This window comes from Cyprinus carpio, chromosome B13 (assembly GCF_018340385.1).
Source record: "Cyprinus carpio isolate SPL01 chromosome B13, ASM1834038v1, whole genome shotgun sequence".
Taxonomy (NCBI): Eukaryota; Metazoa; Chordata; class Actinopteri; order Cypriniformes; family Cyprinidae; genus Cyprinus; species Cyprinus carpio.
The window spans coordinates 5,286,061-5,304,691 of NC_056609.1; the positions used below are offsets into that span (position 1 = coordinate 5,286,061).

At 35.7% G+C, this 18,631-nt stretch overlaps 4 protein-coding genes across 6 annotated transcripts in view; 3 read left to right on the forward strand and 1 right to left on the reverse strand.

Moving 5' to 3' along the window:
- The window catches only part of arfgef3 (ARFGEF family member 3), a 48,664-nt gene extending 44,311 nt beyond the window's left edge, over positions 1-4,353 (forward strand). For all 3 annotated transcript variants that reach the window (XM_042736073.1, XM_042736076.1, XM_042736075.1), the window contains one exon: positions 1,893-4,353. In XM_042736073.1, coding sequence (XP_042592007.1) covers positions 1,893-2,084 — 192 coding nt within the window. In that variant the 3' untranslated portion in view covers positions 2,085-4,353. The remainder of the gene's footprint in view (positions 1-1,892) is intronic.
- Positions 4,354-5,215: 862 nt separating this feature from the next.
- Positions 5,216-8,888, forward strand: LOC122139327 (small integral membrane protein 28-like). Its single transcript, XM_042736116.1, has 2 exons — positions 5,216-5,897; positions 7,678-8,888. The coding sequence occupies exons 1-2, from the start codon at positions 5,787-5,789 to the stop codon at positions 8,059-8,061; spliced, it is 495 nt and encodes a 164-aa protein (XP_042592050.1). The 5' UTR covers positions 5,216-5,786; the 3' UTR covers positions 8,062-8,888.
- Positions 8,889-10,418: 1,530 nt separating this feature from the next.
- Positions 10,419-12,158, reverse strand: LOC109082414 (cytochrome c oxidase assembly protein COX20, mitochondrial). Its single transcript, XM_042736120.1, has 4 exons — positions 11,967-12,158; positions 11,121-11,235; positions 10,968-11,031; positions 10,419-10,661 (listed from the first exon to the last, which is right to left on the reverse strand). Exons 1-4 carry the CDS (start codon positions 11,991-11,993, stop codon positions 10,532-10,534), a joined length of 336 nt encoding a protein of 111 aa, XP_042592054.1. The 5' UTR covers positions 11,994-12,158; the 3' UTR covers positions 10,419-10,531.
- Positions 12,159-13,108: 950 nt separating this feature from the next.
- Positions 13,109-14,043, forward strand: lhb (luteinizing hormone subunit beta). Its single transcript, XM_019097296.2, has 3 exons — positions 13,109-13,208; positions 13,335-13,512; positions 13,666-14,043. Exons 1-3 carry the CDS (start codon positions 13,192-13,194, stop codon positions 13,903-13,905), a joined length of 435 nt encoding a protein of 144 aa, XP_018952841.1. The 5' UTR covers positions 13,109-13,191; the 3' UTR covers positions 13,906-14,043.
- Positions 14,044-18,631: the final 4,588 nt, after the last annotated feature.

The following is an 18,631-nucleotide window of genomic DNA, read 5'->3' on the forward strand; positions in this document are numbered from 1 at the left end:
CCAAGTGTTGGGTTACTTTATCACTGTTGCCTCGGGTTGTTTTTCATGTCCGCGGGTTGAAGCAACCCAAAAACGTAATATTTAGTCCCTAAAATGCTTATAGGCTATTTTCTGTCCTGTTTTTGATGCCCCTCATCAGAACGCTCTGTTTGAATAGGTGTGGAGGATTGTAGACTAGGAAGTCAACGCCCACTGCTGTGATTGGCTAATAGTTGTGTGTTTGACAGCGAACATTCCTCATAGATGGAAGCTGCTGTGATTTAGATTAAAAACACATAAATACTCATATCAAACAATCTGTAATAACAGTCAAAGCAATAGTGAGCACGTAATGAAAACAGTTACTCACACTTTGTGTTGCAACATTAATGTTGGATCCACTTTAGTCGCACAGCATTGTCTGCATCGAATTGTGCCTTGTTTGTAAGCGACTCTGTGGTAAAATGAAGTGAACAAAGGACCAAGTTCTTACTGATGCAGTCTGGAACTTCACTAAAAATAAAGTTCATCCACTCAATGCAAATACTGTTTTTCCACAGTTTGGCACAGCGTCTTCTTGTATTCAGAACATCTTTATCGTTTGATTTATGTTTAGACCTGCATTTGCCTCTCTTGTTAACACTACATGCATGAATTGGTGGGCAGGGCTAAACAGACACTGATGTAGAATTGGTGGGCAGGACTAAACAGGAAGTGACGTAGAATTGTGGGCGGAGTTAAACAGGCAGTGATGTACAGTACCTGTAGAATCAGTGGTGATGTAGAATCGGTGGGCGGAGCTAAACAGACAGTGATGTAGAAATGGTTTGTGGGGCTAAACAGGCAGTGATGTATTAGTAGGCATTGATCTTCTGCGGAGGCGGTGTTTAGCCACACTACTACATCATAGTGGTACATTCCACAAGCTGTGGTTTTGGCTGACTGCCTTCAGTATTAGTTGTTTTTAGACTAATGACAAAGGTTTGAGTTCTGAAACTTACAGGATGTATTTATAGTACAATGACCTCTTTTATGTCAAAAGGTCAAGGGAATTTTTGTTTCTTGGTTCAGTGACCCCTTTAAAGTTAGCATGAAACAGACGTTAGAATCATTCTTGGCCTTGAAATAATGAATGGCAGGAATGTTGGGTCATTGTCAGATGGAGGGATTATTGTTGTGTGCTTACATTGTGTGTTATTTATTGTCTTTGTTCACTAAAACAAAAACTGAAAAACTTTTTTGTTAACTGAAACAAAGCTTAAATAGAAATAGTAGATGAAAGACTAACTGAAATAAAGTTGAAGTAGACTACCAAAATTACTAAAACAGAAATGATAATTAAATCTAAATAAAAATGTTTAGATAAAAATGAAAACTAAAAGAAAGCACAAAACAGTTACAAAATCTTTAAAATCAAATGAAAACTGAAAACTTTACAATACAATTAAAATCTAAATCAATATTAATAAATGCTATAATGGTATGTAAATAACTGTAAATTTAGCGGAATTAAAAAATTTAAAAAAAAACACTTTGCAAGGCAGTATTTAATCACAACAGAAGCACAAGAAATCCTAACAATCCTCCAAAGGCCAAAAACACAGTGCATGGCACTGATGGAGTTGTCCCTCAGAAGGTCTGTCTGTAATCCCAAAAGCAAACTAAACTCCCATTTAGACTTTGTGGAATGTTATGTTGCTTGCATTTTGAATTTCTGCTATTTTATGCATTTCTTTGTGTGGAAGATCAAACATTTTTGATATTGAAACAATATTACAAGCTACAAATACATTATGACATGAAAATAAATTAATATAGAGTTAAATGACAGAACTTTCAGCAAATTAACCGTACTTCTCTGGAATTGCAGAATTATTTTATGTGAACTTGTATTTGTCCATTTCTCTGTCCAGGCCTGGACCAACATGGTCCTTACGATCCTGAATCAGATCCAGGTCTTGTCGGATCCCACGTTCATTGCCCTGCAGCCAGCGGTTTTCCCCTGTATCAGTCAGCTGACCTGTCATGTGACTGACCTCAGAGTGCGGCAAGCAGTGCGTGAGTGGCTTGGACGACTGGGTCGCGTTTATGACATCATCCTGTGATAACTTGGCTCATTTTTGATCTCCAACAGCCTTTTCCATGGAGCTCTTTTCCTTGTGCTTTACTGTTTGCCTCGGCATACGCTCATAATCCTGTGATGCTGTTACGTACCTGCTTAACTTTGCTAACTTTTTTATTGTAGTGCACAGTGATCTGTGTAATACAAATCCCTTTTGTGAATGTTCTTCGATATTCATGCTGTTATATTCGGAATCTATATTTTTATTTCTTTATTTCTCTGAAAGTTTATTGGCTTTAAGCATACATGTGCCATAAATAAGATTATGTTGATTTCAGGGTGTTTTCTCTCATCTAGCCCTTTAAAACTTTAACTTGAAAGTCCCCTGAACATTTCAACTAGTTAAAATCATTGCACAATGAAATGTGGAACCTGATGCACCTTTGTTAATGCATTGATTAATATATATCTAAAGCATGAACCTATGCTTTGCTAATGCTGTTTTATGTTGCTACAGTAGGATTACCACAATGCAGTTCCAAAATATACAATGCACACAATGCTGTTGTAGATTTCAAACCGCTTTTTTCCACATATTTTACTCTGAACAAAACATGGTAAAACACCACATCCTCCTGATATCAGATCATAGAGTATTAGGCCGTGTTAAAAATCAGTAGGCCAGATGTTTTTATCTGTAAATGTGGAAGGTTTGAAGTCACGTTCAACTTTCACAAGAAAGCTGACACGCAAACACTGCATTAGCTCTCAAAATGCCCATAAATCTCTTTCTGTTTAAACATCCAATGTCCGTCCATCCTGTCAGACAGACACTATTCCATAGATTCCACTACCCACAATCCAATGGGAGTCTGTGGTTTAAAACCGATACTGGCCACACAACACTACATCTGACTAATCTTGAAGAAACTTGTAAGTTGAGTGTATACTTTTCATAGCTCCACCATTTGTTGACTTAAAAGTATAAAAGCAGGAAGTTACTGAACTCATTGAAGCTATTATACATTTAAAACTTGGGTACATTTTTAACTGGTGACTATTTAAAATCAGTATTTATTAAAATTGGATACGTTTGCACTTTTGGAGGCATACAGTTTTATCGCTTTATTCCAAATGCATTTTATTTCTTGTTCTAGAACTGCAGTTGCTTGAAAAATAGTTTTCTGTCCTCAGTCATCTGCATGTGTTATGTATATGTTGATTTATGTTGATTTTGTGTGCGTGTACTTGAAAGGGGATGTATTTTATTTATTTTGTGATGCCTACAGTTTTTTTGTTGTGAGAAAGTTGCTCAACACACATATGACAAGCTACAAAGAAACAGTTTGTATCAAATTCATATACTTATTTAAAAAAAAAAAATTCTACCAAGCTGTACATCATGTGCAATGGCAGTTATAGAAAACTGGTAACCATATATAGATATTCTTTACATATATTCAGTGCACACAGCCTGTTACATAATCATAGTCAGAATGTATAATCCTTAGCTCCATTTTCTCATTTTCTGTTTTGTTTATGGCAACTGCTTCGCATAATCAACAGGGAAAGATTAAAAAGGATGTTTAAAGGGACCAAAGACAAATTCATATTCGATATCAGTGTTCTGAAAAACTATTATGTACTTAATTTTTAGCAAATCAATTTTTATTTTTATTTTTTTCGGTCTAGCTACAAACCGAGGTGTAGTCTACATTTGTCTACTTTGTGTTGAGTAGTGGACAGCACAAAGTTCTGATTGAAATCAGATTGTGCAAATGTTTAGACAATATTTTGTCTAGGCAAAAATACTTTATAAACTATAAGGGATATATATATATATATATATATATAATTTGACTTATGAATCTAAACTTGCAGCACTCGGTCTAAATCCACAGGAAAACACTATGGATTATGTTGTGTGGAATTAAGCTAAAGCTACAAATGCAAGCTATAACAGATTTCCATGGAATACTCAAAACATGTCTTAATTTCAGCTCTGCTAACATATGTTCAATTCATAATGCCACTCCATTTTACAGTAAACCAACTTTAATTATCCTATAATGTACCATGCATATAATGTACCATGCATATATTCTTTTAAGTATTATAGAAAGATTAATACTTGTGTGATTTGTTCTGGAGCGGGTGCGCTCAGTATGTACCAGTACTTACTTTGCTACATGCTGTTTATTATCAAACTTTCAATCAATTGCAGTACATGTGCATTATGCTGAATGTGTTCTGAAGTGTTTGTTAGATCATTTATGTTGTACGTGTTGAAGAATAAATAAGCAGAGTTACCAGCTGTGTTAGTTGTTTTCACTGGAGTGAACTTGTTTGCTTTTCTTTTGATAGGATTCTTCATTTATCTTGTCACTAATTTTTAAATCACTCTTGCTTTTGATTGGAGATATGGATTTTTCACTTATCAAGCAGATGTTGATATAATGCTGCTATGTACACACACAACTTATATGGCCCCCAAAAGCAGACACTTTAAGATTTGTATTAATGTAACCGTATTAGATTATAAAATATCAAACCAATTTAGTTTTTATTAAAAAAAAATTTTTGCTTTAATTTTCAACAGTATGTCTATTCTTCAATTTATATTCTCTCTTAGCTGCTTCTAAGACTTTTGGACCATCCCTCCCCACATATCGGTTTCTGTTTATGAATATTTGTGGGTTGTCTTGATAGCACAGCTCTCTTTAGGTTATGCCGCAGAATCTCCAATGGCTTAAGATCAGGACTCAGTAAAACACATACTATTTGTTACTCTTTCATCCGTTCTTTCGTCAGTATTACTTGTGTGATTTGGGTCCTTGTGTTGTTGCATCATCCAGCCTCTCTAGAAACTTGTGGTTTCGTTTGTGTTGCATGAACACCATTCTTGTTCAATGTTTTTCTGAAAGTGGCCACATGAACAAAGAATTTCAGTTTGTAGAGCTTTCTGGAAGTTATTTGCAGTTAAACTTGGGATTTCAGGATTGCCGATTGTTTTCTTAGAGCAATCAAAGCAGAACATTTGACAAATATCAAGTCTTTAAGCAACTGTTTGTCATGTTTTCCAGCTGTACTGCATTTTTATGTTATAATGAGACTGAGGCATGGTTCACTAACCAGTCTTTCTTGCGAAGAACAGATTGTCAATAGCCAATCTTTGTGTGCCTTTATTCAAAGGACAGGGCTTCTGTGCGACCCACACTTCCAATCTCATCTCCTTAATTGGCACCAATTAGCTTTCAATGAAATCGTAACACAGATGTTCACTTACTTTTTCCAGCCTGCCCTGTCAATGATCACTCAGTCAGATTGTATTTGTCTATAATTGTGACAAATTAAGATCATAAACTCCTGCTGCTCTATATATCAGCTCATCTTCATAGCAAGTGGGCGTAAGGCTTTATATGATCTTTTACGGCTCAAGTGTTTTGGTTTATTCATTGAAAAAAAAAAAAAAAAAAGCTCAGCAGCTACCATAAGTTAGGCTTGTTTTCAAAGCAGTGGGAATGGACCCAGATAACCTCACAGCTGTGCAATGTAGGCCATTTGTGTTAAGACTCTGGGCTTGGGCGGTCAGTTCACATTGATTGGACGCTCTGGCACAAACTCTTGATCCCTGCTTGTGTCAAACTGTTTCTGCTTCATATGACACGCACAGGATAAGCCATTAAAGCTAGTTGTGAGCTGAAGTTTCTGATCAGCACTCTCTTGAGGAGCATACAAAGTAAACATGCGTGTGCTTATGGATAGCAGCTGGATTCAGTTCGGCCCTGCGGGACGGGGCTCAGATGACTGGGGCACAGGCGCATCTGCACCTCCTCAAACTGAGGACCGTCTTAAGGTAAAACACTTTAGTTTGCTTATGGACTAAGAGGTATAAGGTTTGAGTACTAAAGTACTACTAACTCTTGAAACCACAGGCCACTTAATCACATAGTGAGATGCATCCTTGCATCATCTCATCACAGTTAACATCTTCGTACACATTCCACCTTTCATTATCATTTCATGTCATTTTGATCAGTTTAAGAGATGTTATGCAAAACTCCAATCTGTGTTGGTACAAAATACCCTGAAAGGATGTGAGAAGGAGCATTCAATTTTTTTTTTTTTTTTTTTTTTTTTCATGTTCCCATGTAACATAGTTGACTGGACAAATTGTTAAAAATTGTACAGAATAATTAGCACGCAAACTTGGTGTCCTCTGACACATTTTTTTTCGTCGTTATTTAATTTATCTTTGGCAATATATATTACCAGTATATGTAAAAAACCTGAAAAAAATCTACTCAGCTGTTTTCAACATAATAATAATAATAATAATAAATGTTTTTTTAGCAGCAAATCAAAATATTACAATGATTTCTGAAGGATCGTGTGACTGGAGTAATGATGCTAAAAAATTCAGCTTTGAAATCACAGGAATAAATTACATTTTAAAATATATTCAAATAGAAAACAGTTATCTTAAATAGTAAAAATATTTCAAAATGTTACTGTATTTGCTGTACTTGGGATGAAATAAATGCAGGCTTGGTGAGCAGAAGAGACATCTATATAGGAGAGTCCTGAGGTAAGGATCAAATTACAAAGTAATAATCTAAAGACTAAGGCTATACAGACATGTCTGAAAACCAAACCATAGACGAGCCATACAGGGGAATATACTGTAAATACCAGGATGAATGAGGGAGAATGCCAGGAACATACGGGATTAATCAATCATCCAGTGAGTACCTGTGGGAACAAATGAAACCGCAGCTGAACACAGTGAATCAAACAGCAGAGTCAATTATTCTGCTCACACCATGGCTACCTCAAGGCATTGTTCAATGTCAAATTTTTAATCCTTGAAATGTTCTTGTGTGTAAAACTAATTTTAAAAGCAGTGATGTATTTTTTGTAGACCAAATTAGATGTTAGCAGCACACTCATTCCCTTGACAAAAACCCAGTACTTTTTTCCCCCCATTGGCTTTTGTATTATTACAAAAAAAAAAATAAGCTCTGTGAGCACTAGAACGATTATGATTCTTACATGATTTGCTTATGACAGTCTTCACAAATTAAAACTCATTTCTCATGCTCATATATATATAGTTGATATATATATCGTATGATAGTTAGATTATCCTCGATTATCCTAATGTGTTTGATCATGTGATTAAAATTCTTCAAATTATGTTTGTTCATGTTTACTATTTTACTGTATTGCCCTTAGTGTTAACTACTATAGTGTGCCCATAAACACCATGTGGTTGAAAATACTGAACAGTAACAGTCAACAGAATGAAAGTTTCGGATGCAGCCTGTGTCGTCTTCTTCCTTTTTACTAAAATGCTTAAATCGACATGAGTTGCGGTAGTCTTTTCTTCTCTATTGTGAAACGGCTTCTCAAAGAAGAAAAATTAAGGCCAGGCCTTGATTTTGTCCATCAGTAATTGGATATTTGTCGTTTGCTAGGAAGTTATTTTGATTTAAAAAAAATGAGGGCACAATCAAGAAATCATTTGTATAAACTGCATCAATCTATTAAAAATTTTTGATTGCATGGTGACTTTAAGGAACAGACCTTGTGATCAACATGTCATTTCTTAAGTTTCTATTCTGATGTGTTGTCAGGGCTACTGGAACGAGCTGACTTCAAACAAGGTCGAAGAGAGACCGGAGGCAACGCTGTATGTTGTCATAGTAATGGGCTCCTTGCTCGTCCTTGCTGGAATTGCCTTCTTTGTTTACAAAAGATGTTTCAGAGGGAAGGAGAGCACAGCCAAAGTCATAACTCTGGATTTTGATGACGCTGATGGCACTGCTGAATTTCTGTCCACTTTGGAGGAAGGAGATGGCATTGAAGACGGGAACGATGGGGTTTTTCTGATGGTTTATCTGCCGGCCCCATACGAGAAAACCCTCACAAAGATAGCCCGTGCTGCAAGCACCTCCAGCTCCCATAATGACATGGAGATTGTGCAATTACACACAGAGACATCCACTGATCAAGAGTGAGGATTCATTCCCTCTAATGTAAAATGTGTATTACTGATCCACATAACGTATCAACACTAACAAAAAGTACTGTACATGATACTACGGTAGCACAATTGTTCTCATTGAAGTACACAGTGTAGTGCATGAATATGGCTATCACACAGCAGTGCTATCTAAAACCATCACTGTACCAGGGTACCAGCACACCAGTGTTTGTAAGGGAATGTGTTTTTTAATCTCTATAATCTATGAAACTGTAAAAATGGCAAGTCATAAAATGGCTACAAAATGATTCACATTTTTACTAACTTTACCATAATGCAGTAGTTTTGAATTCTAGTAGTATTATATATAATAAGGTGTGTAAACACATAGAAAATACAACAGTCTTGTTTGTCCGACATGTTAAATGCTTGTATCTCATTAGTTCTCTTTATGGTAACACAATTTTAATGTACTTTCCATGAGGAATGGAGCTTTTTCCCTCCCTGAAAGTGCAAGGTAGTAGTGATAGTTAATATCAGCAAATATGCCACATCATGTGTTTTGTTTTATTATTAAATTCGCCTGCAAGCAAAGTGAAATAAAGTTTGAGTTACAATGCCAATTGTTTTGAGAACCTGAATTACTGAATTTTGGTTGTTGATTTCTAATGCTTATGAGTGTTTGTATAGTGATTCTCTGAACAAGAGGGGATAAATTCCTTTATCTTTGTATAGCATATTATAGGCATTACTTGGTTAAAAAGAACAAATCGTTATTTTTTAACCAGATGTAAAATTTTAACTTCTTTGAAGCTATTTTGATCACAAAAGGTAAATGTAAATTTGCCAGGTTAAATTGTGGGCCCTGACCATTCACAATTCATCATGCAGATAGATTGGTATGTACAGTAAGGTTTTATTGTGGGATCTTATTTTTCGAAATTAATAAGTTTTGAACCCTTACTGTAACCAAGTGTTGTGTGTAGTGGAGAACAACTGATATTTCAACAGTTCCTGGTTACTGTTGTACACTTAAGAAAACTCATATTTCTTGAAAAGAACGGACTGTAATTAGTGTATAGACAGATATTCTAAATAAAAAGCACAAACTTAGAAATAAAGTATGAAGTGAAGAAACAATGTAGGCTGACCCCCTAAAATTATTTGAATTAACTTGCACACATTTTTTTTAAACTTTTCTGAGCCATATTTTTTTACAGTGACTTTGAACCAGATATCAAGGTATCAGTGACTTTTAATGAAGTAACAGGTATAATGCCAGTTGCCAAAAAATATCACACTACTTTTTCTTCTTTTTGAATACACTATCTATTTTGTCATTTGTACCTAACAAACTTTGTAAATTTTTAGCTTGAAAAGTGTGATTATGCTACTGTATATTTCTTTAAATACTTCTCATATTTTCATAATGCATTTCTTTGTAGGCTCAAACAAAACCTTTTCAAGTGGCCCCTAGCCAAAACTTGCTTCAGTACCTCCTAGGGTGAACATCTTAAAATCACGGGTGCAGCGATTTTAATATATATTCCTATAGCACACGTAAAGCGGCGTGTTTTAAACACTGGGACTGAATGACACCATTGAAACACATGCCAACAAAGCAGGAAAAATGATATGGAGGTTATTCAGTGCTCTTTTTAATTTGTATTTTTACTTAGTTCTTTTCCCCCCAACTGCTTACATTTTCAAAACTTTGCCTCCAAGAATTGCACACACAAAATGCAAAATGCTTCTCATCTCTTGCGAAATGAAGCACTGCATTTAAAAATCAGAAACACATCTCAAAAGCAAACATTTGTCTTACATTGCAAACACCTTTGCCATAATATTATATTTTTGTATATATCATTTACACAGTTATTCAAAACATAAAGCTCTTCTTTTATGAGCTCCTATGTACATTTCTGTTCAAGATTGAAAGTAATTGGCAGAGAGATGTTGAAAAGTTCACGGTAAACACAACAGCAAGACTGAAACCAATTAAGCAAATTCTGTAAGCATTTGTGGTTGTAAATAAAGTATTAAACAGTACAAAAGAAAAGAAATAAAGTGTAGTTGTGTAGATGTGTTTTTATAGGAGGAGAAGAATTGTGTGTTGTGTTTTGCAAAAAGTGTTTTATGAAATTGAAAACTGAGTCGAAGGCTGAGAATTAGTGTATGGGTTTGTAGATTTGGTGTGTGCTTCTGGTGTTTGAGTGTCAGCTTTCAGAAATTGTGTGACAAGTAAAATTTTGTGTGTAAGCAGTTGAAAAAAAAAAAAAATCCCTGTAAGATTAGAGCTCAGGAAAAATCCTTTTCAGTGTCAACAAGTATTGCTGTACATTCCTCCTACAGCATATTCACAAGATCAAATTTAAAATCTGATTCTGCTTTCGTTTTAAAAATGTGATTTTATTACAAACATTCAATACAATGCATAATTATACAATAAATAAATCATCATTGACATTAAAGGTATTAATATGGTCTCAGACCAGCAACTTTTACTGATCCCCGCTCTTCTTCTGTGTGGGGTCTAAATTTGTGCCTTCATAAATTACTTTATTTTTTATGCCATCCTGAATCATTCTCTGCTGAATACGCAGCTTGGCATTATTATATCTGCAGTAAAACCTGTATAAAAAACATGAGATAATATATCAGATAATCATAAAATCTGTTAAGAACATTTACTCCATTTTTTTTACATGATTTCCATGACAATTTTTATTTTTTATTTACACTGATTTAAAAAAACATATATATATATATATATATATATAAAATTTTGTTAAGAACATTTTTTAAATTTTTTTTACTATATAAAATACTTTATACTGTAAATTAAAAACTCTTCTGTAAAATTACAGTATTGAGAATATAATTATGATGACAGCAGCTGCATGTGAGAGCATGTCCCACTGTTTTTGAAGCACATACCATGAACCCAGTGTTGTAAGCATGAATCCTGCGACACCCACATCAAACGACCTCTTTACTCTACCTGTGAATGACAAGATGACAGCAGAAAAACTCTTACACTAAAGAAATATGTCACATATCGACATATAAGACGTCAATTCAATCACTCACTTGTTGCCAAAAAGTGCACTAATCCTGCCACCAGTGAACCAGCCGCACCATGTAGAATAGATTCTCGAGCACAAGGCGTATTCTGGATATCAAGGATACCCATGACCTTCATGCCCTGTGTGTGTTAAGATGGAATTAATGTGTGAACATATTCATTCATTTTAATAAAAAAGTTCACTGATTACACAACCTGTAATGTGTATCATTACCACTTACTAACTACATTGATTTAAATCTCAAAGGACAATTTTGGGATCATTGAATAAAGGTACATAACATTAACATGACATCCTGAAATGATGCGAGTATCTGCAGTAACAATAATGGAGCTTATAACCATAACGAAGTACTGTGGCAGTACCATGTTATGGTGCTAAATTACGAAAATTAACCATCTTTTTATAATAGTAAACCTGTAGTAACCAAGGGTTTTTTTTTTTTTTTTTTTTTGCCGTATTGACTACTATTTGTATAACCACAGTTTTTATAATGGTTAAATTGTTGTTATTTTTTTAGTGTTAAAGTTAATTTGTGGTTACTATGGTTTAACTATAGTAGCAGGTTTTTTTTTTTTTTTTTTTTTTTTTGGTTTTATTTGTAGTGAAATCATGGTTAATTTTAGGGTAATACCATGGTACCATGTACAAGAAACATGATAATACCATAGTACATTTTTTTTGCTATAAAATCAGATGAAAACCACTATAATAATGCAGCATGATATCTCTGAATGTCTTGTATCCATTAGGTAACAAAAACTGTGGTCAGCGTATTACATGACCTTCTCTTATGAACTTTACCCAAGCGTAATATCTGACTAAAATTCTTGAATAAAAGAAAACCCACCTGGCTCTTACCGCCCTCCTCGGTCATTTTAGAGATTACTTTTCAACAAAATAATGCTAACAAGTTCGTTCGTTGTGAATTTTCAACCCTGTACTTTCTTTGGTGCACCGATATATTCTTCCTGGCGGCACACATTAACGGATGACTGTTGGTTCCGGCGTTTAGAGACCCAGAAGTGTAGCAGCTAAATCGGCAAAACATAAAACAGGCCTACTAGTGTTAAAATGAGACAAGTTTACACACTTTTGGGATAATGTCTCGCACTAAAATAATATGGTCAAAGTTTCTGATTAAGCTTTTAGATTTTGATCCTGGGTAAATCCATGCTTCATCTGTTTTAAATGCTGTCAAGAGTCAGTTTATAGCAGTGTTATTTTAGTGGATTAGTAGCCTATTATAGTGAACTAAAACTAAAACTGAAACTAATAAATAAATAAGTAAACGTTAACTGATATAATAATAATAGTAATAATAATAAAATTTTATAATTATTATTATTACTATTATTAATAGTAATAATAGTAGTAGTAGTATAGGCCTATACTTTATTTCAACTAGTTGCCAAGGCAACGATTTTCATTTTAAGGTTAACTTAATGTACTAAAATAACTACAACTAAACCTGAAATAAAATTATATATATACAATTAAAAAATATTATAAACTATTTCTATTTACACTATAATAATATATCAATGCTAGTAAAATGGCACTGTTTTATAGGAGCCATACCTTGAGTAGTTTTTCCCCTAATCTTTGGAGATAATACTACAGTACTGAGAGAACACAATATCACTTTGTTAAAAGCTGCTTTATGATGTTAAACAAAGTGTTTCAGTGTTCACTGCCTTGCAAACACTAACGAACTCACTCGCAGTGAAACCTGAGAGTGTTAGACCTTGATTATTTCCTGACGCTGTACATGTGTTTAACACAGAGGCCACTGAGTCTGCTTTTGTTTCATGCAGATGATTTTAGATTAGATAATCTACTGTATATAATATATGTGCACTGAACGAACAGCAGGTGTCTTTTATCTGTTCATTCTGACCTGATGAATTTGGAGAATTGTTACGTGAGAATGGAAACACATAATCCTCTTGAGATCAGTGTGATTAATTTAAGGTCAGATTTTAGTTTAATTGTTGGTTTCATGGCACTATATAAATCTACCCAGATGCCGTGTGACTGTACACATAGAGCCACTTTTAACAGCCTGCTGAGCAATGGGGACACCTGTCAAGTAAGTCTAATAAATAATTAATGCAGTAATATTGTTCACAGTTTTTTTTCTTTTTCTTTTGCTTCTTTGCTGTTTCAGTGGGGCTTCACGTTAAATGGAATTGCTCTCCTTCTTTTCCATCTACAGGATTTTAGTTGTTCGAAACCACATCCTATTCTCTGTAGTTGTCCTACTAGCTGTTGCTCAAAGCTCTTATCTTCCACCCTGTGAGCCAGTTAATGAGACTGTAGCTGTGGAAAAGGAGGGCTGTCCAAAATGTCTGGTGTTACAGACCACCATCTGCAGCGGTCACTGCCTGACAAAGGTGCTTACTTTCTTGTCAGTGTCTTTTTTTGTTTGTTTTTTACCTGTTCATTTGCATGGGAACATTTTTCAGCAACATTAATTTGAATTCAGATTAATATACAAGCATCATTATTTCCAGTGGTGATGACAGTGTATTATCTTACATTTCTAGGAGCCTGTATACAAGAGCCCATTTTCCACTGTCTACCAACACGTGTGCACTTACCGGGATGTGCGTTACGAGACCGTCCGCTTGCCAGATTGTCCTCCAGGGGTGGACCCCCATATCACCTACCCGGTGGCTCTCAGCTGCGACTGCAGCCTGTGCACCATGGACACGTCCGACTGTACGATTGAAAGCCTGCAGCCTGACTTTTGCATGTCTCAGAGAGAGGATTTCCTTGTATACTAGCCCCTTTTGGTCCCAAAACTACTATCCTGTGTTTAGCACATCAAACCAAAGTGTACACAAACTGATAAATTCTCACTCTAAATCAGATAAATGTTGTGTAGATGTATATCAATAAAAAGTGCATACTTCTTAAATTCATTTTCTACGCTAAAGCCAAACACATTTTATTCTAGTAATGTAAATGGGCAGTTGGCGTGGATATTGAGCTGAAGACATATAGTTGTAAGTGATCATTAGAAAATCCAGGGCCAATGACCAGAAAGAAAAACAACAAGAGTTTAATTGATACAAAAGTACAAATGCCAAATGAAAATCAGTTGTACTCTGTATACGGAGAAGCTTGTTAATTAAATTGCAAAACTTTGATCATGGTATTCATCCATCACCATGATGAATTTAAATAACACTGTGCCACTTTTTGAAATATGAAATAAAACACAAAATAAATAAAATTAAAACAAATGAATGAATGCATTCCGCAGGCAAAAGTTATTGTTCTCCTTTGAAGATCTCTCAGAGGAGAACATGCATTCTGATTTATCATTATACAAACCCGATTCCAAAAAAGTTGGGACACTGTACAAATTGTGAATAAAAACAGAATGCAATGATATGGAAGTTTCAAATTTCAATATTTTATACAGAATACAACATATCAAATGTTTAAACTGAGAAAATGGATCATTTTAAGGGAAAAATAAGTTAATTTTAAATTTCATGACATCAACACATCTCAAAAAAGTTTGGGACAAGGCCATGTTTACCACTGTGTGGCATACTCTCTTCTTTTTATAACAGTCTGCAAACGTCTGGGGACTGAGGAGACAAGTTGCTCAAGTTTAGGAATAGGAATGTTGTCCCATTCTTGTTTAATACAGGCTTCTAGTTGCTGAACTGTCTTAGGTCTTCTTTGTCACATCTTCCTCTTTATGATGCGCCAATGTTTTCTATGGGTGAAAGATCTGGACTGCAGGCTGGCCATTTCAGTACCTGGATCCTTCTTCTATGCAGCCATGATGTTGTAATTGATGCAGGATGTGGTCTGGCATTGTCATGTTGGAAAATGCAAGGTCTTCTCTGAAAGAGACGACGTCTGGATGGGAGCATATGTTGTTCTAGAACTTGGATATACCTTTCAGCATTGATGGTGCCTTTACAGATGTGTAAGCTGCCCATGCCACACGCACTCATGCAACCCCATACCATCAGAGATGCAGGCTACTGAACTGAGCGCTGATAACAACTTGGGTTGTCCTTGTCCTCTTTATTCTGGATGACATGGCGTCCCAGTTTTCCAATAAGAACTTCAAATTTTGATTTGTCTGATCACAGAACAGTTTTCCACTTTGCCACAGTCCATTTTAAATGAGCTTGGCCCAGAGAAAACGCCTGCGCTTCTGGATCATGTTTAGATATGGCTTCTTTTTTGACCTATTTTTAGTTTTAGCCAGCAACGGCGAATGGCACGGTGGATTGTGTTCACCGACAATGTTTTCTGGAAGTATTCCTGAGCCCATGTTGTGATTTCCATTACAGTAGCATTCCTGTATGTGATGCAGTGCCGTCTAAGGGTCCGAAGATCATGGGCATCCAGTATGGTTTTCCGGCCTTGACCTTTACGCACAGAGATTGTTCCAGATTCTCTGAATCTTTGGATGATATTATGCACTGTAGATGATGATAACTTCAAACTCTTTGCAATTTTTTTTTTTTTGAGAAACTCCTTTCTGATATTGGTCCGCTATTTTTCGCCGCAGCATTGGGGGAATTGGTGATCCTCTGCCCATCTTGACTTCTGAGAGACACTGCCGCTCTGAGAGGCTCTTTTTATACCCAATCATGTTGCTAATTTGCCTAATAAGTTGCAAATTGGTCCTCCAGCTGTTCCTTATATGTACATTTAACTTTTCCGGCCTCTTATTGCTACCTGTCCCAACTTTTTTTTGGCATGTGTAGCTCTCATGAAATCCAAAATGAGCCAATATTTGGCATGACATTTCAAAATCTCTCACTTTCAACATTTGATATGTTATCTATATTCTATTGTGAATAAAATATAAGTTTATGAGATTTGTAAATTATTCCATTCAATTTTTACTCACAATTTGTACAGTGTCCAAACTTTTTTGGAATCGGGTTTGTAGTAATGTAATGTAATTGAATCAAACATTAGATCTTGTAGTGATTTGTCTAAGCTCAAAGTACAGGTGCTGGTCATATAATTAGAATATCATCAAAAAGTTGATTTATTTCACTAATTCCATTTAAAAAGTGAAACTTGTATATTATATCCATTCATTACACACAGACTGATATATTTCAAATGTTTATTTATTTTAATTTTGATGATTATAACTGACAACTAAGGAAAATCCCAAATTCAGTCTCTCAGAGAAGTCTCTTCAGTCTCATTGTGAAAAGGTTCAATATTGAAGACACCTGGTGCCAAACTCTAATTAGCTAATTAACTCAAAACACCTGCAAAGGCCTTTAAATGATCTCTCAGTCTAGTTCTGTAGGCTACACAATCATGGGGAAAACTGCTGACTTGACAGTTGTCCAAAAGACGACCATTGACACCTTGCACAAGGAGGGCAAGACACAAAAGGTCATTGCAAAAGAGTCTGGCTCTTCACAGAGCTCTGTGTCCAAGCACATTACTAGAGAGGCGAAGGGAAGGAAAAGATGTGGTAGTAAAAAGTGTACAAGCAATAGGGATAACCGCACCCTGGAGAGGATTGTGAAACAAAACCCATTCAAAAATGGGGGGAGATTCACAAAGAGTGGACTGCAGCTGGAGTCAGTGCTTCAAGAACCACTACGCACAGACGTATGCAAGACATGGGTTTCAGCTGTCGCATTCCTTGTGTCAAGCCACTCTTGAACAACAGACAGCATCAGAAGCGTCTCGCCTGGTCTAAAGACTGGACTGCTGCTGAGTGGTCCAAAGTTGTGTTCTCTGATGAAAGTAAATTTTGCATTTCCTTTGGAAATCAGGGTCCCAGAGTATGGAGGAAGAAAGGAGAGGCACACAATCCATGTTGCTTGAGGTCCAGTGTAAAGTTTCCACAGTCAGTGATGGTTTGGGGTGCCATGTCATCTGCTGGTGTTTGTCCACTGTGTTTTCTGAGGTCCAAGGTCAACACAGCCGTAGACCAGGAAGTTTTAGAGCACTTCATGCTTCCTGCTGCTGACCAATTTTATGGAGATGCAGATTTCATTTCCCAACAGGACTTGGCACCTGCACACAGTGCCAAAGCTACCAGTACCTGGTTGAAGGACCATGGTATCCCTGTTCTTAATTGGCCAGCAAACTCGCCTGACCTTAACCCCATAGAACATCTATGGGGTATTGTTAAGAGGAAGATGTGATATGCCATACCCAAGAATGCAGAAGAGCTGAAGGCCACTATCAGAGCAACCTGGGCTCTCATAACACCTGAGCAGTGCCACAGACTGATCGACTCCATGCCACGCCGCATTGCTGCAGTAATTCAGGCAAAAGGAGCCCCAACTAAGTATTAAGTGCTGTACATGCTCATACTTTTCATGTTCATACTTTTTAGTTGGCCAAGATTTCTAAAAATCCTTTCTTTGTATTGGTCTTAAGTAATACTCTAATTTTCTGAGATACTGAATTTGGGATTTTCCTTAGTTGTCAGTTATTATCATCAAAATTAAAGAAATAAACATTTAAAATATATCAGTCTGTGTGTAATGAATGAATATAATATACAAGTTTCACTTTTTGAATGGAATTAGTGTAATAAATCAGCTTTTTGATGATATTCTAATTATATGACCAGCACCTGTATGTGAGAAGAGTTGTGGACTGCTGCAATTATGTTTTCTAGCCAGAAGATGGCAGGAAAGATCAATACTTAGAATATTAGTAGAAAAATTTGCCAAATCACACTGTTTATGCTGTTACTTAGATAGTTAATGAGTGACTGATTTGGATCTCCTATGTATGAGTAGTGCTCCTTGTGTGCAGCACATGAGAGAAGAGTGTTTGGATTTAGTGTGTTGCTAAGCTAACATAATATAAAATATAAAAACACATAGCATACACAAATACAAGTAAACTAGAAATAGGTTAAATAGCAAGTATTAAATTAACCTGAACAATTTTTATTGATAAAATTTTCTCTGTGTTAGACGTTGGATATAAGAAAGCGTATTTTTTAAGTTTTGGAATAGAGCCCATTTGACTTGCAGCCAGAATGTTTCTGAAAAAGATTTTCTATGATTAATAGGAATCACTCTGCAATGCTGTTATGTAGCTGGCAGGCCTGTCAGACTTTCATAGGTAGCTGTGGTTTACATCTATAAGAATGAAAAGAACTGCAGTGTTGTCAAGCTGACCTTTATAGCAGAGCTTATATAGCACTGACATTGAATGTACTACCTGTTTATTACACCTGTGGTCCCATTATTTCTTAACAAAAGTGCTTTTTTATTAATCATTTTGTGAATATGGGAAATTAGTTTAATATTTTAACAAATGCTTCCTGTATTATTCACTAATCATTACTCAGGGGCAGAACCTTTATTATTCCATTTCTCTCCGTCTCAGAAAGAAATTCTTCCTGCAGACTGCAGATCTGCATATCCTATTCCCAACACATGCTTGCACAAAACAATATCCCAAGAGCCAATACCATCTTTGAATTTCTCTGAAGCATTAAGTTTTACTTCAATATCCACATACAAGCCTGCTGCTTCC